The following is a 27301-nucleotide window of genomic DNA, read 5'->3' on the forward strand; positions in this document are numbered from 1 at the left end:
TTATTTGTGACAAAATGAGTTTAATATCAGTGCTCTTAATGTAGAGAGCTACAAAAAATATAGGGGCACCAAAACACAGACACTAATTGGTCACCATGTCGGCTTCCCCTGAACATGTTTTCAGGTAATGGAGTAGTAGAAGCAGTGTACAGTGCTGTACTCAAAAAGCCCTGTGGTGAGCAGGTAGATTCTGGACGGTTATGTTTGGATGGTTTCCCAGACTGCCAGTGGAGCATATTATTTTTGTGTGTGTGAGGATTTCATAGATTGGTGGAGGTGTAGTCAATAGCTAGCCTCATCTTAATTCTGCGCATGTCTCTCTCTGACAGTAAAAGTGTATGTTTGAGAAATAAGCTCTTTCAAGCCTTTATGTTTAAATGGCTAGATTAGCATTGCAAATATAGATGTAGTTAATTAGCTGGGAATAGCTAGCAGCTTAAAAGTGATGTTCCATCCACTTGAAGCTTCTGAGTCTCAAATGTCACCTGACTCTCTATAGTTCACTACTTTTGACCAGAGTCCTATGGGTAGTAGTGGACTATAAATGGAATAGGGTGCCATTTGGAACTCAGCCTAGAACAAGCAAGCAGATAGCTGTTTCTGCCAATGCTGAGGTTAACTAATCTTAAGTGCCACTTGAGACATTTTCACTGTGTAACAATTAAGTCCACTTTTAGAAAACAATTGGTCTTTAATTGTTTAATAATTTGCAATGACAGGTTAAATGTACTTATAAAATGGGAGGTTTGAGCGCTGAATGCTGATTGGCTGATACCACGCGTTTGACAAAACATGTATTTTAACTGCTCTAATTACGTTAGTAGCCAGTTTATAATAATACGGCACCTCGGGGGTTTGTGATATATGGCCAATATACCACGGCTAAGGACTTTGTCCAGTCACTCTGCATTGCTTTGTGCCTAAGAACAGCCCTTAGCGGTAGTATATTTGCCATACACAGTACCACATCCCCCTGGGACTTAAATGTATCATAATCATTATTCTAGCTACAATACCAAGCTGAAGTGATGTAACAATGACATCACTTTCTCTGTGTTTATTGTTTCTCGCCACACCATGTCAGTATTCACAGAATCAACTGCAACAGCACTAAATAATTCACATCAAATTCATGTGCATCCTTAGGCATCGCTAACACACAGGATAACCCAACACAACATCAGAAACCCTCTTACTACTGAATGCGGTTTGTTGGATAGGAGCTGTGGGACACAATTTTAGAAGTTCGACTTGGTGAAATGCATTGTAGATAGGATTATATGGAAATTAATGAAAAACATTTGAGTGGCACATATAAACACACATATAATATGACTCTCTATGTACATGCATAACCAAAGGTTATGTGGAGCGGTAGAGCATTAGCTGCAACGCCAAGGGGTCCAAACTTTTTGACAAGGTCACGAGGTGTCCTGTAATTTGACTTGTGGATATATTGTTTCCTTTTGTTCCAGGTATTTCCACGCCATCTACCTGGGCATCCGGAGCCGGCGCAGTGGGGACCATGACCGCTGGAGGTTCTACTGGAGGATGGTGTACGAGTTCGCTGACGTCAGCATGCTGCACCTCCTGGCCACCTTCCTGGAGAGCGCTCCTCAGCTGGTCCTGCAGCTCTGCATCATCATCCAGACCCACAAACTGCAGGCCGTCCAAGGTACTGGCTGGAACCACACCCTGTATTAACACTCTCCCACCTCATCTATCTGCCACTGTACACATACTGTAAATACAAGGTACTGGCTGGAACCACACCCTGTATTAACACTCTCCCACCTCATCTATCTGCCACTGTACACATACTGTAAATACAAGGTACTGGCTGGAACCACACCCTGTATTAACACTCTCCCACCTCATCTATCTGCCACTGTACACATACTGTAAATACAAGGTAATGGCTGGAACCACACCCTGTATTAACACTCTCCCACCTCATCTATCTGCCACTGTACACATACTGTAAATACAAGGTACTGGCTGGAACCACACCCTGTATTAACACTCTCCCACCTCATCTATCTGCCACTGTACACATACTGTAAAAACAATGTACTTCCTGAAACCACACTTTCACATACTCTCTCCAGCTCCCACTATTCCCATTCATTGCCTCTGTCTGTTGTAAATCAGTCACATTGCACCGTTAGGGTTTCCCAAGTTGGGATACCGCTGTTTAAAAGAACACCACCACCCAAGTGTTCTATTGTGGTCCGGGCCTGTGTGGAATACTTCTTTGTTAGTGTGAACAGAAGCACATCAATGTAAAGTCTGCTCTTAGAAATGCAGGCCTAATGTAATGTTAAGTACAGAAAGAGTGTGGTCCTCTCTCCGGGGCAATGAATCATGTTTAATTACACTGGCTGGGCTGGCACACACACACCTCGCATGCCTCACACACACAGACACACAGACAGACACACAAGCAAACGCACGCAGGGGGGGAAGAAGGCTGGCCACATTTAGGCCAGTGGAAAGCTTCCAGGTCTGCTGTGGGCTTGAACACTATCACAAGTCTTCCCCTTGTCCATCGTCCCCACAACTCCATAGCCTTGCTTTGCTCTACCTTCTCCTCTGCTGTGCTGAGCCGCGGAAAGCAGAGTATTTGCTGCACTTTAGAGGCACTAATGCTCTTTCTGCTGTGCTAAAGAAGATTGGACCTCCTCTGACGTTAGCGGTGAGGAGGGTTTCTAAAAATGTGTGATGCGCTTGAGAGGGAGAGAAAACAATGGAGAGGATGCTGACGAGTCTGTGGATGTAGTAACTCGGTTGTGTTTCCTCTTGTCAGTCTCTCTCCAGCCATCATTTCAAAACAATTCTATTCATACGGTGGGAGTTGCATAAGATTTACAAGTGGAAAATGCACATAATGCAGGATGTTAATCACTGTAGCTACTCTGAGTCTAGGAGCCTTGGGAGAAGAAGAGAGAGTGTATTTATAGGTTCCTCTTCTTCCATTTGATATTCACAGGCTGCTATAGTACAATGGGACAGAGAAATGTGGATGGATTGATGGGGAAAGTTAATTGCTCTGAAAATCACATCCTCGGCTCACCAAGACTTGAGGACATTATGGCGGATTTATAGAGCACCTAAAACCCATGGCATCGCTAACCTTGGCTTGACCTAACCGTTTTAGTCCCCCATTCAGTTTAGCTCATTAACAATTTTCGATAAAAAATACATGAAAACATGGTTGTTCAATATCGGGATGGGTTTTGAGGAATAAACAAGTTGTGAGTGTGTCTAGGCTTTGCCCTTACTGGCCAATCAGAACGTGTAATTACGGGCTTTTATGTATTGTCTTGGTATCAACTTCAATTCCAATGTTAGTTTGTTAAATTACTTACAGAAATGAAATAACAAAATGTAGACCTATCTTTGCAAAATATGTTAACTTGAACCCATTTTCAGTCCACATTGTTCTAAATAATTGCATGGCTTCAATAGCATTATTTAACCAGGTTGGCAAGTTGAGAACAAGTTCTCATCTACAATTGCGACCTGGCCAAGATAAAGCAAAGCAGTTCGACACATACAACAACACAGAGTTACACATGGAGTATAACAAACTTACAGTCAATAATACAATAGAAAAATAAGTCTATATACAATGTGAGCAAGTGAGGTGAGATAAGGGAGGCAAAGGCAAAAAAGGCCATGGTGGTGAAGTAAATACAATATAGCAAGTAATACACTGGAATGGTTGATTTGCAGTGGAAGAATATGCAAAGGAGAGATATAAATAATGGGGTGCAAAGGAGAAAAATAAATAAATACAGTAGGGAAAGAGGTAGTTGTTTGGGCTAAATTATAGATGGGCTATGTTACAGGTGCAGTAATCTGTGAGCTGCTCTGACAGCTGGTGCTTAAAACTAGTGAGGGAGATAAGTGTTTCCAGTTTCAGAGATTTTTGTAGTTCGTTCCAGTCATTGGCAGCAGAGAATTGGAAGGAGAGGCGACCAAAGGAAGAATTGGTTATAGGGGCTAGGCCTACCGTAAATTACATTATGGCTGAGCGTGGACATACCAAACATTGTCAATAAGCAAGATTAAATTAATTATTGATAAGGCGTAAAAAGAGGTGAATAATTCTAATCAAATTGTAAACAAAACAACAACTTGTTTTAATAGGAAATGTCACACTTACAGGCACCGTCATTTCTCCATGTCGGCATGTAATATTAAAACAACGCAGACTATGGAGGGTTTCACACACATCCAAAACGGGACCTGCATGGTTAAAATAATGTGGGCCTGACTACAATGCTTAGATAAAAAGAGAATGTCGGTGATTTGCTTTGGTGATTTAAGATGTATTTCCAAGTAGTCTCAGGAGTCAAACCTGTTATCGACAGTCTTGACTACTTCAAAATTACAATGGGCAGACAAAAAAAGCCTTGTTTTTTAAATGTTTCTAAAAAGGAAGTATACAGCCACCAAAAGCACATTAGGTCACTCTTGTTCAGTGATGGAAAAAGTACCCAATTGTCATACTTGAGTAAAAGTAAAGATACCTTAATAGAAAATGACTCAAGTGAAAGTCACCCAGTAAAATACTACTTCAGTAAAAGTCTACAAGTATTTGGTTTTAAATATACTTATTAAATAAACAAAAGTAAATGTAATTGCTAAAATATTCTTAAGTATCAAAAGTATGAATAATTTCAGATTCCTCATATTAAGCAACCAGATGCCACAATTTGTGTTTTTAAAAATGTATTTACGGATAGTCATGGGAAATACTCAGACATAATTTGCAAACAAAGCATTTGTGTTTAGTGAGTCCACAAGATCAGAGACAGTGATAACCAGGGATGTTCTCTTGATAAGTGTGTGAATTGGACCAATTTCCTGTCCTGCTAAGCATTCAAAATGCAACAGGTACTTTTGTGTCAGGGAAAATGTATGGAATAAAAAGTACATTATTTTCTGTAGGAATGTGGTGAAGTAAAAGTAAAATTTGTCAAAAATATCAATAGTAAAGTATAGATACCCCGAAAAAACAACTTATGTAGAATTTTAAAGTATTTTTACTTAAGTACTTTACACCACTGATCTTGTTCCATATGCAGTGTACGTCACGGCTTGGATGCGTTTCCGCTGTCAAAATTCATGCCATAACCAACTGTGTTACTGCTAAAACCAGCTTTAGGTTGGTCTTAAATATCCCTGTCAGCGCTGCCTGAAATGAGCACTTTGGATCACGTTTTCAATGACACACCTCAAATATTTCCACCTTGCCCATCTGAGCGCAAGCTAGCTCATGTAAGACAGGTATATTGCCGAACCTGGCGTTAGGGCTGGAAAATGCCAGTGTGCAAGTTTTTACATGACAAAATTGCAAACTAATGTGCGTTTGACACTAGTGCCGTCCTTAACGCCAGCCAAAAATAGAGCCCTCTATCTCTTCCTCTCCACCTCTCTCTCTTGCTCTCACTCACTCTCTCATTCGTTCTCATTATATTTCCCTACCACTCTCTCTCTCTCTCTCTCTCTAAGTGAAGTTGCCATAGCTACTGTGGTTTTAGCCCACACTAGCAGTGAGCCAGACCCCATCAGTCGTCAGCCTTTTTCCTCTCTTACACTCTGTCAGAGTGACACACTTCCTTCCTGGGAAAAGGATTATTCTCCAGGAGGTCTATCTAACCAGCACCTGTAAGTGAGCGATTCTTCAGCTTGACTGTATTTCTTGCAGCACTTTTCCTGAATTATATCTATCCCAGGTGAAAAATAAGTGGTATTCAGCAATCCCTCTCGGTCATAAGTCAAGGGTACATCACTGTTGGTTACCTATTGCTTGAATATGCAGTCACATTTGACTTGGTGACTCTCATATTGGAAAAGAACAAGAGAAATTAGAGATTGTTTGCATCAACACACTGCGCTATCACAGGGAGCTAATATGGAGAGCTTTATGAAATGCAAGTCAAGTCATACCTTCCGTGTTGATTTAAGAAACGATTTAACCCAGTGGCATATCACACACCATTCATTTGTCTGAACTATTTCGGTAAAACAATACATCCTATAATCTGATGAACTGGGCAATGTATTTAAAAACCCACCATGGTTGGGAAGAGCTTACTTTCTCCTTTTCCAAATAAGCTTGTGTTAATAGTTTGATAAGGCTGCTTCAGACCTGTCCCAGGCCCTCTCCGTGTGCTCTTCAAATCACTTGTCTTCATTCCTCTCTCTGCTAGATAAGTTAATTGAGGTAATGTCTTCTTCCTTACCACAACATTATGTCTGACTCTCTCCCCTTGTTCTGGTTTTATTTTAGAAGGCCAATGCTGGCAGTTTTTTTTTAAATCCCCGAAGTTAAGAAAAGTGTTATTTTGATCATGCATGGTCACAGACATTCACCTCTCACTCACTGACTTAAAGTATCACTGAGAGAGTTATCCAGAGAGTTAGTTATCCAGCTCTGTTGCTGGCAGTGAGAATACCATATGTTGCCTTCTTATAAAAGCAGTGACAAATCAGTGAAAGAAACTGTCAGCAACACAGTGACAGTGCCAAAGGCATGAGTCTATGAGGAGAAAACCACTCGCACTTGAAAAATCTCAACTGTACAGGAAGCAGACACTCATCAACGTTATATTTCCACAATATCCATTTCCCAGTGCTGCCAACAGTAATGACCCTGCTGCTGCTGAAGCAGGTAATTCCACACAGGCTACATCTGAAATTTAAACCTATTCCCTACATAGTGCCTATACTATACAGTACCCTGTTAGTAATTTTGGCCAAAGCCTTTGCTGTCTGAAATGGCCCCCAATTCCCTTTAATATAGTGCACTAGTCTGGCTAAAGGTAGTGCACTACATAGGGGATAGGGTGCCATTTGGTACATTGCAGCCCCAGTGCTGCAGTGATGCTGCTGTGGTTTATGTAACCTTGCCCCTCCCTGGTCCCCAGCCCGCCTCCTTTCCCAAATTACTGAAGCTTCTGTGAGAGGAGAGGAGGAGCATTACATCACCAGTTAAATCACACTACCCAGTAGCCAGGCAGCACGATGGTGGACTGTGGCAGCCCGGCAGATTCATCTAGCTTCCCTCCCCTCCTCCTTCTCCTCGAGGTATGTGTGTGTGTGTGTGTGTGTGTGTGTGTGTGTGTGTGTGTGTGTGTGTGTGTGTGTGTGTGTGTGTGTGTGTGTGTGTGTGTGTGTGTGTGTGTGTGTGTGTGTGTGTGTGTGTGTGTGTGTGTGTGTGTGTGTGGGCAGAGGAATGGCTTTGCTTCCTTCTTCAGACACACACCCACACACTCACGTGCATGCACTAAACTAAATGTGCACAAACACACACGCGCAGGGCCTAGCTCCAGAATAAGAATGGCATCCCCCTCCCAGTCCCCTGCCACTCCTGGCCTCAGCCTGTTAATCAGCCCACTCCACACAGTAGTCATTAAACCCTTTCATCACGCCCCAACACCTAATGGCCTGGCCTGCATCTAACTGGGTTAAAGACCGTTATTAATCAATGACAAACAAATACAAATGTGTAAATAGATAGGCCAATCAATATAGTAGATAGATACAGTTGATTAAAAAAACTCTGCTCAAGGCAGAGGAACCAAAACTAGTTTTTCGAAGGGCTCTCCTATGGGGACAGCTGGTTCTAGATAGCATGTTTTTGTGTAGACAGAAGTAGAAGGACACAATGATTTTCTGTCATATTTCTACTGTATACATCACACCATCCAGTTCTGACATCCTGGAAAAGAGAGAGTGGACATCTCTCTCAACAAACTGACCTGGTTTGACTTTGAAGTGAAAATAATTTAAAAAGCACAGGAGTCAGCCATATGTTAACGTCTGATTACAAAATGCAATTGACTGTAATGGTCCTGGGTGTTAAAAGCCAGGAACAGGGAGATAAGTAATGCATATACTGCAGTTACACTTAAGCCCATAGGGACTATTTGGGAGACATTACACAAAGGGTATCTACAGAAAGGGTAATTGGGTAACACTTTGCTGTACTGTAAGACTCCTCGAGTGAGGTGACAGGATTGACATTGGTTCCAGATACATATCCATCCACAAGGAGCCATAGAGTTTTGAGTGAGGTTCTCAATAAGATATCAACGCTTTGATATGCACATGCATTGAAGTTGTCCTATATTTTCTCTATCATCTCAAATCTTCATTTACATTTGAAAGGGTGTTTGGATGGCTTTCATTTTCAACTTTTGAAGCTGGATTTATTCATCCAGCTCCAGGATAATGAATTGGTTTATGTATAAGGTTGTTGCTACATGGACAACAATGTCCATAGCAGCCAGTCACATCATCATCCATGATCTAGATTAGACAGACAAGTATCCTGCCCACAACAGTCTTTGGTCTAGAGAATGTCAAGTATGGATTTTGCTTTGTGCCCCATCATCAAAGCCATCTCTGGTAAAAGTCAAACGGAAATATCCGGGACAGCTCTACCACCAGACAGAGCAGAGCTTGTTGCCAGATGTCTTTGTGGGTAATTCACAGTAGTAACTCTTTGTTATAAGAGGAGCCAAGGGAGCTGCGTTGCAATGAATAGTGATCATCTCCATTTTAAATGTGGTCTGATCTTTTATAACCTTTAAAGTCACAATATGATCACAGGTTGATCAAGAGCTAGTCCACCCAGCCAGGCCGCTAGACTTTTGGATAAACTGGGGTCATGAGGCACAGCTCGACCAGTATTAATTTCCCAGTTTGCTTCACTCTCTCTTTGCTCTTGCGGATGTAATAAAATAATGGAGCAAGTGTGTTTTCTGAGTGGCCGCTGGCTCACTTTATGGAAAACACTGGCTGTCATGCCCCGTAATAATGACTGTTCCTCACTTTTAATTTGCACATGATTGAATAGCATGGTTTAATAGTGGTCGGATGGTGACATCCCATTCTGCTGCTCATTGTGTTAATAGGAAGCCATCTTTATTATGTATCAACCAACCGCACCATTGTATAATCACTATATTGTGGGCTGCTCTTTTTTTATTTATTTTTATTTAACTTTATTTAACCAGGCAGGTCAGTTTAGAACAAGTTCTCATTTATAACTGCGACCTGCAGGCCAAGATAAAGCAAAGCAGTGCGACAAAAACAACAACACAGAGTTACACATAAACAAACGTACAGTCAATAACACAATAGAAAAATCGGTATACAGTGTGTGCAAACAAAGTAAGGAGGTAAGGCAATAAATAGGCCATAGTGGCAAAGTAATTACAATTTAGTAATTAACACTGGAGTGATAGATGTACAAATGAGGATGTGCAAGTAGAAATACTGGTGTGCAAAGAGCAGAAATAAACAAAAAACAAATATGGGGATGAGGTAGGTAGTTGGTTGGTTGTATGAATGGGCTATTTACAGATGGGCTGTGTACAGCTGCAGTGATTGGTAGGCTGCTCTGACAGCCGATCCTTGAAGTTAGTGAGGGAGATATAAGTCTCCAACTTCAGTGATTTTTGCAATTCGTTCCAGTCATTGGCAGCAGAGAGCTCAATAGGGCTTTGGTCAAAAGTAGTGCACTATATAGGACAGGGGTATTCAACTCTTACCCTAAAAGGTTCAGAGCCTGCTGGTTTTCTGTTCTACATGATAATGAATTGCACACACCTGGTGTCCCAGGTCAAAATCAGTCCCTGATTAGAGGGGAACAATGAAAGAACACAGTGGAACTGGCTTCCAGGTCCAGAGTTGAGTTGGAGGGCTATAGGGAATAGGGTACCATTTTGGATGTATCCCAGATATTCATGGGGTCCTTCTCCATGTGATTAAGGGGTCGCATGAACTTGAATGGCTGCCAATGAACCTCCGTATTGCTCCTACTTTCAGTGTTTACAGTCAGATTATAGTGTAAAGAGTTTCCATTGAATCCCTAGGGCAGGGGTAGGCAACCCTCGCACTTCATGCTTTTGATTTAACCAACCTGGAAGACCAGGCGTGTTGAATTTAGGCCCTGAACTGATCAATTAGCCCAGTTGGTTAGGTGTGGTGCCTAGTTGGAACAAAATCCTGCAGTACCTGCAGTTACGGAGAAACAATAAACAGTAGATACAGTATATTCAACGCACTTGTCAGTCAGACCAAAGTATTGTGTGTGTGTGTGCGTAGAGACATCTTGGGCAGGTTGTGTGTGTGTGTGTGTGTGTGTGTGTGTGTGTGTGTGTGTGTGTGTGTGTGTGTGTGTGTGTGTGTGTGTGTGTGTGTGTGTGTGTGTGTGTGTGTGTGTGTGTGTGTGTGTGTGTGTGTGTGAAGGCTGTTGTCTCCCTCTAGTATCGAGTCCAGGAGAGTGAGAGTCTCCTCTCACTCTTGATAGAGGACGATCACTCCAGCGCCATGAACACTTGGCACTTGAACCATGGCACCCAGCTCCTCAGAGAAACCCAGTGTCAAACCCAGTGTCATACAGCCAGGGATCCCTGGACCACAGCCATCTTTACTGGATTTTACTGAGTACAAAGCAACAATACAGTCCCTCAGTTCAGATATTTCAGAGCTAAACACCACCAGTGGGCCTTGTGAATTGCTGTATTTTACAGGCAGCTTGGATAAGAATGGGTTTCATATTGAGCTAATTGCGCTGCAGAGAGTCACTGAGTGGAGGAATATATAATGTTATGCAGTTCCTCCTGAAGGGTTGTTTGTCTCCCAAATGTGCTTGTGTTTGTGTTTTGGTGTAAAAAAAACTTTTGTTTGGCTCCCGGTTCTGTTTGGTGTTGCGTTGCTCTTTGAAAAGTATTCTTCTTTAAATACTTCCTGGGAATATCTTTTTTCTTCACACATTTCTTGTGACTCATCCATTTGAGACATTATACATACCGGTACAGTATCTATTAAAGAGTCACATCACATCATGGCACAAAAAACTCCACACATTACTCCCATGTAGTTCAAAAAAATGTATTTAAAAAAAAATCACCTTTATTTAACCAGGTGGGCCAGGTGAGAACAAGTTCTCATTTACAACTGTGACCTGGCCAAGATAAAGCAAAGCAGTGCGACAAAAACAACAACACAGAGTTACACATGGGATAAACAAACGTACAGTCAATAACACGATAGAAAATCTTTATACAGTGTGTGCAAATGTAGTAAGAGTAGGGAGGTAAGGCAATAAAAAGGCCACAGTGGCAAAATAATTACAATTTAGCATTAACACTGGAGTGATAGATGTGCAGATGATGATGTGCAAGTAGAGATACTGGGGTGCAAAGAGCAAAAATAAATAACAATACGGGATGAGGTAGTTTGGTGGGCTATTTACAGATGGGCTGTGTACAGGTGCAGTGATCGGTAAGCTGCTCTGACAACTGATGCTTAAAGTTAGTGAGGGAGATATGAGTCTCCAGCTTCAGTGATTTCTGCAATTCGTTCCAGTCATTGGCAGCAGAGAACTGGAAGGAAAGGCAGCTCATGGTGGAGTTGGCTTTGGGGATGACCAGTAAAATATACCTGCTGGAGCGCATACTATGGGTGGGTGTTATGGTGACCAGAGATAAGGCGGGGCTTTACCTAGCAAAGACTTATAGATGGCCTGGAGCCAGTGGATTAGGCGACAAATATGAAGTGAGGGCCAGCCAAAGTGAGCATACAGATCGCAGTGGTAGGTAGTATATGGGGCTTTGGTGACAAAACGGATGGCACTGTGCTAGACTGCATCCAATTTGCTGAGTAGAGTGTTGGAGGCTATTTTGTAAATGACATCGCCGAAGTCCAGGATTGGTAGGATAGTCAGTTTTACAAGGGTATGTTTGGCAGCATGAGTGATGGAGGCTTTGTTGCAAAATAGGAAGCCAATTCTAAATTAAATTTTGTACTGGGGATGCTTAATGTGAGTCTAGAAGGAGAGTGTACAATCTAACCAGATACCTAGGTATTTGCAGTTGTCCACATATTCTAACTCAGAACTGTCCAGAGTAGTGATGTTAGTCAGGCGGGCGGGTGTGGGCAGCAATTGGTTAAAAAATATGCATTTAGTTTTACTAGCATTTAAGAGCAGTTGGAGGCCACGGAAGGAGTGTTGTATGGCATTGAAGCCCGTCTGTAGGTTTGTTAAGTGTCCAAAGAAGGGCCAGAAGTATACAGAATGGTGTCGTCTGCGTAGAGGTGGATCAGAGAATCACCAGCAAGAAGAGCGACATCATTGATACACGGAGAAAAGAGTCGGCCCGAGAATTGAAACCTGTGGCACCCCCATAGAGACTGCCAGAGGTCCGGACACCAGGCCCTCCGATTTGACACACTGAACTCTATCAGAGGAGTAGTTGGCGAACCAGGCAAGTCAGTAATTTGAGACACCAAGGCTGTTGTGTCTGCCAATAATAATGCGGTGATTGACAGAGTCGAAAGCCTTGGCCAGGTCGATGAAGAAGGCTGCACAGTAATGTCTTTTATCGATGGCGGTTATGATATCGTTTAGGACCTTGAGCGTGGCTGAGGTGCACCCATGACCAGCTCGGAAACCAGATTGCATAGCGGAGAAGGTACAGTGGGATTCGAAATGGTCGGTGATCTGTTTGTTAACTTGGCTTTCAAAGACTTTAGAAAGGCAGGGCAGGATGGATATAGGTCAATAACAGTTTGAATTACCATACTCTCTGATTATGTTATACCTGTGAATGTGACTGCGAATCTCATGAGTTTTTTTGTCCTTTCTGTGTCTCCGTAGGAATGACAGCGGCTGCCTCCCTGGTGTCTCTGGCCTGGGCCTTGGCATCCTATCAGAAAGCCCTACGAGACTCCCGGGATGATAAGAAGCCAATCAGCTACCTGGCCGTCATCATCCAGTTCTGCTGGCACTTCTTCACCATTGCCGCCCGGGTCATCACCTTCGCCCTGTTCGCCTCCGTGTTCCAGCTCTACTTTGGTATCTTCATCGTCCTCCACTGGTGCATTATGACCTTCTGGATAGTCCACTGTGAGACCGAGTTCTGCATCACCAAGTGGGAGGAGATTGTCTTCGACATGGTCGTGGGGATCATCTACATCTTCAGTTGGTTTAATGTGAAGGAGGGTCGTACTCGGTGTCGGCTCTTCATCTACTACTTTGTGATCCTGCTGGAGAACACTGCTCTGAGTGCCCTGTGGTACCTGTACCGCGTCCCTCAGAGCACCGATGCCTTCGCCGTCCCCGCCCTCTGTGTCATCTTCAGCAGCTTCCTCACCGGCATTGTCTTCATGCTGATGTACTACGCCTTCTTTCACCCCAACGGGCCCCGATTCGGACGCTCACCCAGCCTCGTGCTGGACGACCCCACGGCTGCCTTCATGCTGCCCGCTGAGGGGGCCACCAACTCGTTGAGGTCCAACCGTGGTGTGCCTCTTATCTCGGGGGACGGCACCATTGGCAGGGACGGCAAATACACAGAGAGGGACGGCTGCATGCCCGTGTTTCAGGTGAGACCCACTGCCCCCTCCACGCCGTCCTCCCGTGTCCCACGCATCGATGAGACAGTCATCAAAATAGACCTGTGTCGGAACCGCTATCCGGCCTGGGAGAGGCACGTATTGGACAGGGGTATACGCAAGGCCATCCTGGCCATCGACTGCTCCCCTACGCCGCCCAGACTCCAGTACAAAGATGACACTACAGTTCAGGAGCGCCTGGAGTATGAGACCACGTTGTAGCCCTACACTGCTGCCTGGATGGATGCTTGGATGTTGGATCCTTGGAAATGCAAAACCGTAACAAAGGATGACCATCAACTTGGATTTACAGCAGGACTGTGGCAATAATAAGTTATTAGCTCTCTCTCACTCTAGATACTAGCATTGAACCATGATATTGATTGTCATGGGCAAGCATAGACACAATTTATTAGTTGATGTGACGGAGGGATATATTCATGTTTTCTAAACAGAGTTCCTCTTTTTGGGTTTATTTGGTTGATGTTGTCATTGTATTTTATTTTTTATTTATTTTACTTACGTCCGTCAGGGAATCTCTTATTTGATAAAAGGCCATTGCGCACACACACACACACACACACATAAAAACATTTAGCCCAATAGTCTATCAGAATAAAAGCAGTGTTCTAATGAATGATATCATTCCCTTTCATAACAGATCCTTATGAAGGTTCATAACAGGTTATTAATGGTTACCTACGATATCTCATATTTACATTAATTTCTATTACCAACATCTTAGACCTGCAAATATGTACTTTACATTTATAGGATACAAGTAATATCCCCTGATATAGTGGACGTGTTCATTAACAAAAATAAGAATAAAAAGGTCAGTTGATGGTCCTGATTCATATTTAGGATGGTTCTAGTTATTTCTAATTTAAAGTAAACAGGTGACAAAGTAGAACACGCATAGTCCGTGATGTAATTAGCGACATGAGTAGGGCGTTGTGTCTGTCATACTTTACATGTGTACTGGCCCATGACTTCTGATCTGATTTCATCAGCCATGTTGTCCTAGTGCCAAAAGGTCTGAAACTACTGGATTTTGTGGCTGTGAATGCCAGTAACTGGATATTAGTAGATTCAGGCAGGGCAGAACTGCTATTTACTTTGAAGAAGCTTAGTACTGTACCAGGTAATCATGCTGTTTATATGCTAAATAAAACCGGAATGTTTGTGTATTGTGGAGAGACTGAAGGACAAACCTCATCTTTGTTCTTGCCTGGATAAAAGGCGGCATGCCAAGAAAACCTTCCTGGCAGCTCCTATTTACAGTCCAGCCTCGTCCAGCTGTGGTCTGGGCTGCCATGCGTCCATATGGCTGATAAGGATCAGTCTGCTGGGCCACATAGTGCTGTTCTGTACGGAGAGGAGGAGAGGATAAGAGACAAACGAGCAACCACTTCAGCCAAACTACTCTCATAACTGAAGCACCTGCAGGATCTAATGTCATCATAGATGCCACATTCTTTTTTTACGTTTTACCTAACTGATGTAAAAGTGTATTACCATCCGTGTGTGTGGGAGGAAGTGTGTGTGTGTGTATGCGTGCGCGCGCGCTCATGCGTGCTTGTAAGAGAGGAAAAGCATGGCGCAGGATGGTATGTGTAGATGCTACAATCAGTGGTCAGTTTGTCTGCAGCTATATATTGTAGTGCAATGAACTAGAGACATGCACTTCAGCACTATGGTGTGGAAGGCTGCTGTAGCCTATACTCAACACAAGATCAGTACCAATTCTAGGGTGTATACCACTATCATTGTAGCTGTCGAGATCCAACATCAATGGTGTCAAGATGGTCTTTTGAGCAGGAAACAACAAGTATTTCACCTTTTATGCTCTGACTTAAGCCCCAGGCACTATGACTGTGGATGTGATATCTAAAAATATCTTCAAATATCTTGCAAAGGTGTCTTCACAAAAAAGAAAGTGTGTAGCTTCTCTTTCAGTTCTAGGTCACAAGCGGTTCTTTTTTATGTCTTGTTCGTTTGAACTATGGAGAGAAGAGGGTGACAAGGAGGAGGGGAAAAAACAGGCACACAACTTCTGTGGAATTAATCAGAGCACATTGAGGGAAGGAAACCATGATATTCAATGTGAGAGTGAGAAAGGGCCATTGATCAGTCCAGAAAGATGTGCCTGTTGTTTTCGACTAGAGCTAGATTTTAAATCTCTACTGAATGGCTCAGTTTTATTTTTGTTGAATTGTTTTTGTTGAAATGTCTTATTTGAATTATTCATATCCGTTCGAATGTGGGAAATTCTTGCTTTAATTTGCTTTCACATCATTTGCCTTGTTGTTGCGACATCACACAAATTGTCTTAGTTATGTCTGTTCCCTTCTGTTCTGTGGCATGTTTTACTCAACTCCATTAAATATTCAGAAGTGAATGCCGCTACACATTCAAGAAACTCTCTAAAAAGTTTTGGGGGCAATACTTGCAGAAGCACTGGGTAAAATCATGTCCACAGCTCTTCTTCTAAGTGTGGATGAGCATAAATGGTGCAACATGTTTTATTGCAACTTATCTTTTCAGCTTCTCTCGTTAACCCAGGGCTGTCATATGGATCCGGCCCGCGAGCCCCTTCAATCCGGGCCTGTTTGAGTGTTTATTTTATTTTATTATTCATAAAAAAAATTAGAATTATTTTGGAGGAAAAACAATCTCAATCGACATAGAAATGGCAACAACAACAACAAATATGAAACTGTAGAAATGATAATGGACTTACATTTATAGTCTCTTTATGCTGCTCTACACCAAATTCAACTCCAAGAAAACAGAGCTGTGGACATGATTTTACCCAGTGCTTCTGCATGTATTACCAAAAATAACGTTTTTAGAGAGTCTCTTGAATGTGTAGCGGCATTCACTTCTGAATATTTAATGGAGTTGAGTAAAACATGCCACAGATCAGCCACCGAAAAGCTAGACAGTCAGGAAGCATAAAAAATCCCAAAAGCGATGGATAGAGGGCAATTTTCAGCAAACTTTGACGCCGAGGAAATATAACCAATTTTAAGTGTGGCCCTCCAGACCTTGGTGAAGACTGAATGCAGCCTGTGGGGCAAAATGAGTGTAACACTCCTGCATTAACCTGTCTGTGTTTTACGGTAAAGAATTTAAAAAGCAGATTTTTATTTATTTACAATGAAGACAGAAACCAAACGACACAGGGGGAAATCAAGAAAGCGCAGGCTTAGAAATGAGCAAATTATCGTGAATGGCACAACACTGGTGCTTTTGTTCTATTTTATCTTGGGATCTCTTATTTTGGTCTGCTATTGATGAGACACTTAAAGAGGTCAAATGAATTGCTCATCATTAACTAGTGAATCATTGAAGGTCACTTGGCCTGGTTCCATCTCCTCATCAATAAAACATGTAGTAAATTATTCTCTCAATGTCACCTTGCACGTCTTTAGCTTGTGTTGCTTTCCTTTAGTCAATCTGATCCATGTTAACATGAGATTTTATCATGTTTTGTTCATATCCCATTATTTGCTTTCAACTGCTATTTTCATTTTCAGTGGGAGTCCCAGTGTTTATGATTTATTGGGGTCACGGCCACAAATAGACAACGCGAGTCTTGTTTATCAGAATTGTGGTGTGTGTGACTGTGTCCTCATACAGTGATATCCACATAGGTTTCCACAGTATTCATGTACATTGCAAAAAATGTACAGATACAACAACTGCTGTCAGTCCCATCCAAATGAACACCCGCTGGACCCAGTACACCACCTCTACAGTGGCTTGCGAAAGTATTCATCCCCCTTGGCATTTTTCCTATTTTGTCACCTTACAACCTGGAATTAAAATAGTTTTTTGGGACGATTGTATCATTTGATTTACACAACATGCCTACCACTTTGACGATGCAAAATATGTTTATTGTGAAACAAACAAATAAAACAGAAAACCCCCCCCCACCTTTTGCAGCAATTACAGGTGCAAGTCTCTTGGGGTATATCTCTATACATTTGGCACATCTAGCTACTGGGATTGTTTTTTGCCCATTCTTCTAAGAAAACTACTCCAGCTCCTTCAAGTTGGATGTGTTCTGCTGGTGTACAGCAATCTTTAAGTCATACCACAGATTCTCAATTGGATTGAGCCCTGGGCTTTGACTAGGCCATTCCAAGACAGTTAAACGTTTCCCCTTATACCACTCAAGTGTTGCTTTAGCAGTGTGCTTAGGGTCATTGTCCTGCTGGAAGGTGAACCTCCTTCCCAGTCTCAAATCTCTGGAAGACTGAAACAGGTTTCCCTGAAGAATGTCCCTGTATTTAGCGCCATCCATCATTCCTCCAATTCTGACAAGTTTCCCAGTCCCTACTGATGAAAAACATCCCACAGCATGATACTGCCACCACCATGTTTCACTGTGGAGATGGTGTTCTCAGAGTGATGAGAGGTTTTGTGTTTGCGCCAGACATTGTGTTTTCCTTGATGGCCAAAATGCTAAATTTTAGTCTCATCTGACCAGAGTAGCTTCTTCCATATGTTTGGGGAGTTTCCCACATGCCTTTTGGCGAACACCAAGCATGTTTGCTTATTTGTTTCTTTAAGCAATGTCTTTTTTTCTGGCCACTCTTCCGTAAAGCCCAGCTCTGTGGAGTGTACAGCTTAAAGTGGTCCCATGGATAAATACTCCAATCTCCACTGTGGAGCTTCGCAGCTCCTTCAGGGTTATCTTTGGTCTTAGTTGCCTCTCTGATTAATGCCCTCCTTGCCTTGTATGTGAGTTTTGGTGGGCGGTCCTCTCTTGGCAGGTTTGTTGTGGTGCCATATTCGTACCATGTTTTAATAATGGATTTAATGGTGCTCAGTGGGATGTTCAAAGATTCAGATATTTTTTTCTAACCCAACCCTGATCTGTACTTATCCACAACTTTGTCCCTGACCTGTTAGGAGAGCTCTTTGGTCTTCATGGTGCCCCTTGCTTAGTGGCGGTGCAGACTCTGAGGCCTTTCAGAACAGTTGTGTGTATATATACTGAGATCATGTGACACTTAGATTGCACACAGGTGGACTTTATTTATCTAATTATGTGAGCAAAGGGGGTGAATATATACGCACACACCACTTTTCTGTTTTTTTTTTATATTTTATAATTTTTTTAAACAAGTAATTTTTTTTAAATTTCACTTCACCAATTTGGACTATTTTGTGTATGTCCATTACATGAAATCCAAATAAAATTCCATTTCAATTACAGGTTGTAATATAACAAAATAGGAAAAATGCCACGGGGGCTGAATACACTGGCACTGTAAAAATAGGAGACTTGTGCAAGACTTACAATCAATGTTCTACGATTTCTATCTTTAGAAAAAAGTAGTGTTGAGCTTAGGGTCAAATATGAATATGTGTCAGTCACTTTTATAGGGCAGAGGGTCAGGAAAGGTCAAAAGAGTCATTATTAGTACATCAAAAATACATTCCCTGTTGTCACAACGGAGTGGGAAAATCTCCTTTGGTCTTGTGGGTGATAATGATGAAATGATTATTACACCTTCTGTAAAACCCATCTATACAGATACACTTTTCAGGAAGGCATATTATTCTTTCATAAAAATAAATAAATAAATGTTTTAGCACATCCAGGGATTAATCTCAGACTACCATTGTTCATCATCATCTCTGAAAAAGTGTGTAAATTGTACATATACCTACCTCAACTTGGTTTCTGAACAGAATACCCTCCTCTGACGTCATTGATACATGATACTGTACTGATCTTCTTACCAAGAGCATACATCCAAATGTGAAACAAATGATAAGGCGTTCAGTGTTTTGATGGTGGATGGTATTCTGTTTACCACTGTAAGTGCATCAGCAAGCAGACTGAGACAACAGGAAAATGCACTTGTCAACAAACCCGCTTCATTGTTTAAGAGGAATTCATGGTTGTGACTATTTCAGCTGCTTAGGCCTATATCTGTTTCGTTTGCCTTAAGAAAATATTTCTAAGCTTTTGTTTAATTTCTTTCAATCTCATAAGGATTTGTTTTTGTCCTCTGGTTTTGTGGTTATGATGATCAAAGTGGTGTGAGGTCTCTAGGTTAATCAAAGTTCTCTGTTCACGACCTAATAGCAATGTGTTTCTATACAGTTACTGTGCTTATACTATTATATAATTATCCACAATGCAAGATAGACCTATTAAACTCACAGTTTAAATGAGAACCCTTGACCCAGGAAATGGAATTGTCCTTCTTGTAGTCGGTCATACTGAAGACTTTTAACAAAAGGAGCTACTAATATTATGTATTGATTTGGATCCATTATTGGGGGTTGAGTTTTGTGCTGAGGTATTCATCAACATTAGATACTAGTAATGTAGACAAATAGCAGTGATGTATTGTATCATACTATTCCAGCCCTACTGTAGCCAATATAACATTAGTACAAGCACAGTAACAAATGAACATAGGAATGTCATTCCATTTTGTTAACTTCTAACGCATAGTGTACAGATGTCCTTAGTGTCTCAGTTGCAAATGGAAGATCACAATAGTAATTGAAAAACAAAACTATATAACTGTAAATAAATGTATGCAAATGTACATGTTAAAAGAACATTCCTCTCAGAGTCCTGATTGTGAAGGGTGTCTGTTGACTGGAGGTCGCCGCCACAAGACGGCAGTTACATATGATGTAATACAGATTAAAATAGTGTGGTGTATGTGATGTATTAAATGACAAAAATGCAAAAAAACTAAAAAACTGTTAATTATTGGTATTTTAAGTAAGTTGCATTGTGTAATGAAAGTCTGAAGTGCTTGAACTGCATTCAATCAGAATTAAACTAATGTTATTATAAATTGAACAGTAAAAACAGACCATGACATTTTTGTATATATTGAATTTTTGTATATTTTTATTTGATTCTAATGCAACACAAAGTACCAAAATTAATTTAATAAAGTACACTGTGGCCATTTCTTCAGCCTCCACTTAGATAATTTGTGTTTTGGTAACACAGGTTGTCACATTATGTGCATGCAACTCTAAAGATATGGGTATAATGGTAATGTATTATACCATGACTCATAATTTCACTAGAGCCACTGGTTATAAAGCATTCCAACAGCATTGTTATTGATATAATGCAGTGTTTGCAGAATGGGCAGTGAATGAACAAAAGATCAGCACATTTACACACCGATACATTTAAGTGCATTGAATTCTTGGCTTTGAATACTGTGTGTATACAGTATGCAAATAGGTATGTGTGGGTAAAATGTACATTCTGCATGATGACATACTAGATAATAGGTGCAGTTTACCTCTTCATTCATTATTGAAGACGCTGTATCCACTGACAATGTATGTGTCCCAAAATAGCACCTTATTCCCTATTTAGTGTACTACTTTTGACCAGACTCTATAACCCTATGGGCCCTAGCCAAAGGTACTGCACTACATGGATGAGGGTGCCATTTGGGACACACCCAGTGGCTACTGCAGCCCACCAGAGGTGAATAGGTGAACAGGATATCAGGACAGACAGGGAGAGCTGTACAGGTGTCAAAGCCTCATAACTAGACAGTACTGGACTGATATAAGCTGCACAATATGTGATGTGGATACCAACAATGTTCCATAACTCAGATCTCTGCAGGCCTGAGTTTGTGGTGTTGCTCATCACTGTGAGATGTAAGTGCTATGGAGTTTGTCTGCTGAGAAATAGCCCCCAAAAGCCATTGAATAAATCCCATCATTCTTTATTGGAAATTTTAGGTAATTCTCACCTTTGGATTGGCATCAGTGGGCAGTGTTTTTATTTGACAGGTTAGTACAAAAAAATACACTAAGTGGTTTTAGCATAGGCTACACGTTACAGTGAACTTAAACATTAGTTACATTTGACTTACAGTATATCACAAAAGTGAGTACACCACTCACATTTTTGTAAATATTTGAGTACATCTTTTCATGTGACAACACTGAAGAAATGGCACTTTGCTACAATGTAAAGTAGTGAGGGTACAGCTTGTATAACAGTGTAAATTTGCTGTCCCCTCAAAATAACTCAACACACAGCCATTAATGTCAAAACCGCTGGCAACAAAAGTGAGTACACCCCTAAGTGAAAATGTCCAAATTGAGCCCAAAGTGTCAATATTTTGTGTGACCACCATCATTTTCCAGCCCTGCCTTAACCTTCTTGGGCATGGAGTTCACAAGAGCTTCACAAGTTGCCACTGGAGTCCTCTTCCACTCCTCCATGATGACATCACGGAGCTGGTGGATGTTAGAGACCTTGCACTCCTCCAGCTTCCGTTTGAGGATGCCCCACATATGCTCAATAGGGTTTAGGTCTGGAGACATGCTTGGCCAGTCCATCACCTTCACCCTCAGCTTCTTTAGCAAGGCAGTGGTCGTCTTGGAGGTGTGTTTAGGGTCGTTATTATGGTGGAATACTGCCCTGCGGCCCAGTCTCCGAAGGGAGGGGACCATGCTCTGCTTCAGTATGTCACAGTACATGTTGGCATTCATGGTTCCCTCAATGAACTGTAGTTCCCCAGTGCCGGCAGTACTCATGCAACCCCAGACCATGACACTCCCACCACCATGCTTGACTGTAGGCAAGACACACTTGTCTCTGTACTCCGCACCTGGTTGCCATCACACACACTTGACACCATCTGAACCAAATAAGTTTATCTTGGTCTCATCAGACCACAGGACATGGTTCCAGTAATCCATGTCCTTAGTCTGCTTGTCTTCAGCAAACTGTTTGAGGGCTTTCTTGTGCATCATCTTTAGAAGAGGCTTCCTTCTGGGACGACAGCCATGCAGACCAATTTGATGTAGTGTACGACGTATGGTCTGAGCACTGACAGGCTGACCCCCCACCCCTTCAACCTCTGCAGCAATGCTGGCAGCACTCATACGTCTATTTCCCAAATACAGCCTCTGGATATGACGCTGAGCACGTGTACTCAACTTCTTTGGTCGACCATGGCGAGGCCTGTTCAGTTAAACCGCAGCTCAGTTTCAGGGTCTTGGCAATCTTCTTATAGCCCAGGCCATCTTCATGTAGAGCAACAATGATTTTTTTCAGATCCTCATAGAGTTCTTTGCCATGTTGAACTTCCAGTGACCAGTCAGTATGAGGGAGTGTGAGAGCGATGACACTGAATTTAACAAACCTGCTCCCCATTCACACCTGAGACCTTGTAACACTAACGAGTCACATGACACTGGAGAGGGAAAATGGCTAATTGGGCCCAATTTGGACATTTTCACTTAGGGGTGTACTCACTTTTGTTGCCAGCGGTTAAGCCATTAATGGCTGTGTGTTGAGCAAATTTAGAGTTATACAAGCTGTACACTCACTACTTTACATTGTAGCAAAGTGTCATTTCTCAATGTTGTCACATGAAAGTGACAGAAAAGTTACCCAGAGGTTTTATTAACGAAAAATGTATATTGTTTGAAACCACTTCCCAAATACTGTATCTTGGAATGGCTGTCTTGCATTTTAGAGTACTGAACAAAAATATAAAATGTAACATGCAAGAATTTCAAAGATTTTACAGTTATAGGAAATCAGTCAATTGAAATAAATTAATTAGTTCCTAATCAATGGATTTCACATGACTGGAAATACAGATATGCATCTCTTGGTCTGACACCTTAAAAAAAAATGGGCCTCACAATAAGCTTCAGGATCTCGTCACAATATTTCTGTGCATTAAAATGCAATTGTGTTTGTTGTCCGTAGCTTATGCCTGCTCATACCATAACCACACCACCACCGGGCACTCTGTTCACGTTGACATCAGCAAACCGCTGACCCACACACCACTATACATGTGGTCTGCGGTTGTAAGGTTGGTTGGATGAACTGCCAAACTCTAAAAGACGTTGGAGGCAGCTTATGGTAGAGAAATTAACAGTTCTGGTAGACATTCCTGCAGTCAGCATGCCAATTGCACACTCCCTCAAAACTTGAGACACCTGAGGCATTGTGTTTTGTGACAAAACAGCAGATTTTAGAGTGGCCTTTAGGTGCATCTGTGTAATGACCATGCTATTTAATCAGCTTCTTGGTATGCCACACCTGTCAGGTGGATAGATTGCCTTGGCAAATAAGAAATGCTCACTAACAGGGTTGTAAATTTTTTTTTTTGTACATATAGAACATTTATTTTATTTTATTGCAGTTCATGGGACCAACACTTCATATGTTGTTTAAATTTGTTCAGTATTTTTAAAGGAATTACTTGTAACCAGCAAAACTCATTAAAACATGTTTTTTGTAACATTACAAATAATTTCCGTCTTGAATCACACTGACAATGGACCTCAATAGGTTTTAAAAAGTGCATAGGCTACAGTACATACCTACATAATACAATGTACAAAATCCCCAAATTAAAGAAATGATATAATTATTTCAATCAAAAGGCTAACATTGTACACAGATTAAAGAAAATAAAACAGCCCAGTCGCCATACCTATATTGTTCCATGTATATCAATTGCTATATTGTTCCAATATTTACAGTTGTTAAGCAAAAGCCAGTGGAACTTTTAACAATTTAACAATTTGTGCAAATCAATTGTGGGATCATACAACAATGCACAAATGTCTTCAATTTGCACATTTGACATGAACCATTATAATTACAGTTGTAGGCTATATGACACCTTTACAATTTACCTTATTTTCTGTACTTGGTTTGTGACAAATTGAGTGTAAAAAGTACTAATATAGTGAAATAACAGAAACCGGGAATCAGTTAAACATTCAATTGATCACCTGATAATACTCTTAACAGTTTGTCTTAAAAACAAGGAACTGCTTCATTTAACTAACAAAAGGCTATTCAAAAGGATATTTATTTGTCTTTACGCCTGCTGTGGAATCGCTCTAGTAATGCTCGAAGGACATTCCCAGGAATTATTTGGTGTCTGTCAATGAGTGCTTGAACTGCTTGCTGTGTCTGGAAAACAGAAAAGGAAAATTCTCTGACCCCGTCTTTCCCAATCATTTGACTTTTGTGTGCACCACATGTCAGACAGTAAGTAACCATTCAATTACAGTTGCATAATGACTTACCTTTTCAGCTAATTCTGCTGCACTAATGTTATGGTTGTATGGGATTGGGTTGCCTAGGTATGTACGAAACTTCACAGGAAAACCCCCATAGACGGGGGCCATCGGCACGCGGAACTTTTCATACGACCATCTGAAAAAGCCTGAGAAATATAAAGTGTTCATGTTAATGTGAGCTATAATAAAGTTAAAATAAAGTTACACTGCAATTAAAATGAATAGTTAAGCATACATACTTAATCCTCCGAGAGATCGGAATCCTTCCCTGACGTTTTGAGTAAACATCGGAATTATTGGCTGAAAAATGTAAAGAAGACATTAAATATCTAAGAGGATTTCAGATAAAGTTATGCTCCTGTGTGAGACTAAGAAGTGACATGTACTGTCTGTCTCCAAATGGCATTCTATTCCCTATAGGGCTCCAGTCAAAAGTAGTGCACTATATAGGGAATAGGGTGCCATTTGGGACACATCCTGTGAGAACAAAGACAGAATACAAAAACCCATATGTACCACTTTGGAATCGATAGCCACTTGTGCAAAGCCCTTTCTCTTCCCCCAGAGCAGTGGATAGGTCTCGTCACTGAGGAGGGCTTCCCTCACGCCTCCAGGTGAGATGCCCAGGAGGTGGCCACTTTTTAGGGCCTTCACACACTCCTCCTGGGGCCCGTGGATGACACTGAACACCTCCAACAGCAGCTTGAACCCTACAGAGAAAAATAAAAGGTCCTGTTTTTAGGGTCAAAGTGGCTCATGTAGTAAGAATGGACTACGGCAGCTATAGGCTATACACTTTACTGATCAACTACAGAGGGCTGAATGTAACATCTCACTTTTATATTTAGATACTGGGAAATGGAACTGTGAAGATCTTACCTGGAACTTTGAACAGAAAGTAATCAGCGACTGAGTGAACAATCCGTCCCTTTTGAATGAGGACCTTTGCCAGAAAGTAATAATAGTCAATGGGAATAGCCCCATGATAATAGACTATAAGAGCTGCTCCTTCATCGGGAATCTTCTCCATACCATGGATTTCATATCCTGTTTTGAAAAAGACACATTTATATAAGCATTGGCAATAGTCATTGTCATGGTAAAGCAGAAGTAAACAAGCAATAAACAAACACCCTGCAACATCCCCTGACATATACACACACACATATAATTTGTGTTTATTTATTTAACTAGGCAATTCAGTTAAGAACAAATTCTTATTTACAATGACGGCCTACCCCGGCCAAATCCTAACCCGGACGACGCTGGGCCAATTGTGCGCCGCCCTATGGGACTCCAAATCATGACAGGTTGTGATACAGCCTGGAATCGAACCAGGGTCTGTAGTGATGCCTTAGAACACTTCGCCACTTGTATAAATACCGTGCCAGATGAACCCGTGGCCATCCCATAACGTTGCCAGTGTTTTTCTAGCACCATCCCACAGGTTGTTGGAGTAGGCCTCCCTGAGCTGGTTCTTGTGTTTGTACACATGGAGGAAGAGGATGGAAAGGTAGAGGAAGATCACAATGAGGAAGGGCAAGATGAAAACGACAACCAGAGGGGTGAAAACCCAGGCCAGGTACTCCAGATAGCTCAGATAGTCTTCCAGAGGTCCTAGTCCTGACCATTCCTCAAATGTGTGAAAGAGGCAGGCTAGAAAATCATCTCTATCACCAAACATGCAGGACTCGTTCCCATTTGACATACTGCCTGCCTGCCACAATTAGCCTCTCCCAAAGGAAGCCAAGTCGAATGAGGACACCATCTGCCAATGGGCAGGCCTGGAGTATAGAATGGAGAGAAGAGGACTAATGTAAAATAGCAATACATTAAAGTAAACCAAAATACAATGAGAGCATGTTTTACACATGCTGGTTAATATGCAAATAATGAAATCAGCATGCATAAATTAACAATTATCTAGATGAAGTTCAGCTATTTGATAAACAACCCAAATAGCAAGTAATCAAATGGTATTTGCAGCATCACTGAATGAAACATTATAAAATGTAGCTAGCTAGCTATAAGTTCTTCAAAGGGTAACACGTCACAAACCTTTTATTCTTCCAGCGTAAATAATACTGGGGACAGATCATTCCAGGACCAGACTCTAAAGAGAAATGAAAGTAAATGCCTTTCATTCACTCCTTGTGACAGCTGAGTTAGCTAGCTACGTTAGCCGTGTACTGTCTTGACGCCACTCGTTAACGCCGCTGTAATAACTAGCTAGCGAATAGCATACTAGCTAGTGAGCTACAACTTTAAAGTCCAATTTAAAACTAAACATCTTAGCAAACTAGACACAGTAATGAAAAAGCTGCTTGTTATGAATCGCATTTCCCTCGATTACCTAGCAAACGTTTAATTTACACAGTAGGTACAAATATATACATCTGTCTGTGGGAACGTTAGCTAGTTCTTGAGACTGAATGACCTCAATTACGTTAGCATTGACATCAATGCATAACGAGCTAACGTTAGTACAGCTACTGCATGGACATCTATACTAGTTATTGCATAAATAACAATACCATATTTTAATGAAATAATTACATACTTTTTTAGCACTGGTTTGATCCCTTTGGAAAGTCGATAGCAGGAAAATTACAGATTCTTTTCTTCTTTGTTCAACCGGTTCCTTATTCATGTGACACATGCAGGAACGAATGTCATCAAGGCAAAACAACTTGCGTGGAATGAACTGCAGTAGAATAGGCTTTATGTTAGCTAGCTTGTATATTTTATGTCTGGATCTGATCAGATAGCAAGTGTGAACCACATGATGATTGATAAT

At 41.4% G+C, this 27301-nt stretch overlaps 2 protein-coding genes across 3 annotated transcripts; one reads left to right on the plus strand and one right to left on the minus strand.

Annotated features, from left to right (window-relative positions):
• The first annotated feature begins 95 nt into the window (after positions 1–95).
• Positions 96–20381, plus strand: LOC135507034 (XK-related protein 4-like). The gene is made up of 3 exons (XM_064926544.1): positions 96–124; positions 1476–1675; positions 12683–20381. Exons 1-3 carry the CDS (start codon positions 96–98, stop codon positions 13639–13641), a joined length of 1188 nt encoding a protein of 395 aa, XP_064782616.1. The 3' UTR covers positions 13642–20381.
• Positions 20302–27155, minus strand: LOC135513871 (DGAT1/2-independent enzyme synthesizing storage lipids-like). Of its 2 annotated transcripts, XM_064936854.1 has the most exons (8): positions 27065–27155; positions 26563–26617; positions 25888–26288; positions 25384–25551; positions 25021–25214; positions 24744–24804; positions 24511–24650; positions 20304–24394 (listed from the first exon to the last, which is right to left on the minus strand). In XM_064936854.1, the coding sequence occupies exons 3-8, from the start codon at positions 26210–26212 to the stop codon at positions 24290–24292; spliced, it is 993 nt and encodes a 330-aa protein (XP_064792926.1). In that variant the 5' UTR covers positions 26213–26288; positions 26563–26617; positions 27065–27155; the 3' UTR covers positions 20304–24289. The 2 variants fall into 2 exon arrangements, with proteins under 2 accessions (XP_064792934.1, XP_064792926.1); XM_064936862.1 differs by lacking the exons at positions 25888–26288; positions 26563–26617; positions 27065–27155 and adding an exon at positions 25743–25862 and having other exon boundaries at positions 20302–24394.
• Between the last annotated feature and the right edge of the window lie 146 nt (positions 27156–27301).

The sequence above is a fragment of the Oncorhynchus masou genome, chromosome 3 (assembly GCF_036934945.1).
Source record: "Oncorhynchus masou masou isolate Uvic2021 chromosome 3, UVic_Omas_1.1, whole genome shotgun sequence".
In the NCBI taxonomy this organism is placed as follows: Eukaryota; Metazoa; Chordata; class Actinopteri; order Salmoniformes; family Salmonidae; genus Oncorhynchus; species Oncorhynchus masou.

Coding starts and splice junctions, on each gene's coding strand:
- LOC135513871 (XM_064936854.1), bottom strand. CDS start 26,212: ATGTCAAATGGGAACGAGTCCTGCATGTTTGGTGATAGAGATGATTTT. Junction 25,552..25,887: donor CCACGGGTTCATCTGGCACG/GTATTTATACAA, acceptor TTTTCAAAACAG/GATATGAAATCCATGGTATG. Junction 24,805..25,020: donor TGGCTATCGATTCCAAAGTG/GTACATATGGGT, acceptor TACATTTTTCAG/CCAATAATTCCGATGTTTAC.
- LOC135507034 (XM_064926544.1), top strand. CDS start 96: ATGTCGGCTTCCCCTGAACATGTTTTCAG. Junction 125..1,475: donor TCCCCTGAACATGTTTTCAG/GTAATGGAGTAG, acceptor CTTTTGTTCCAG/GTATTTCCACGCCATCTACC. Junction 1,676..12,682: donor CAAACTGCAGGCCGTCCAAG/GTACTGGCTGGA, acceptor GTGTCTCCGTAG/GAATGACAGCGGCTGCCTCC.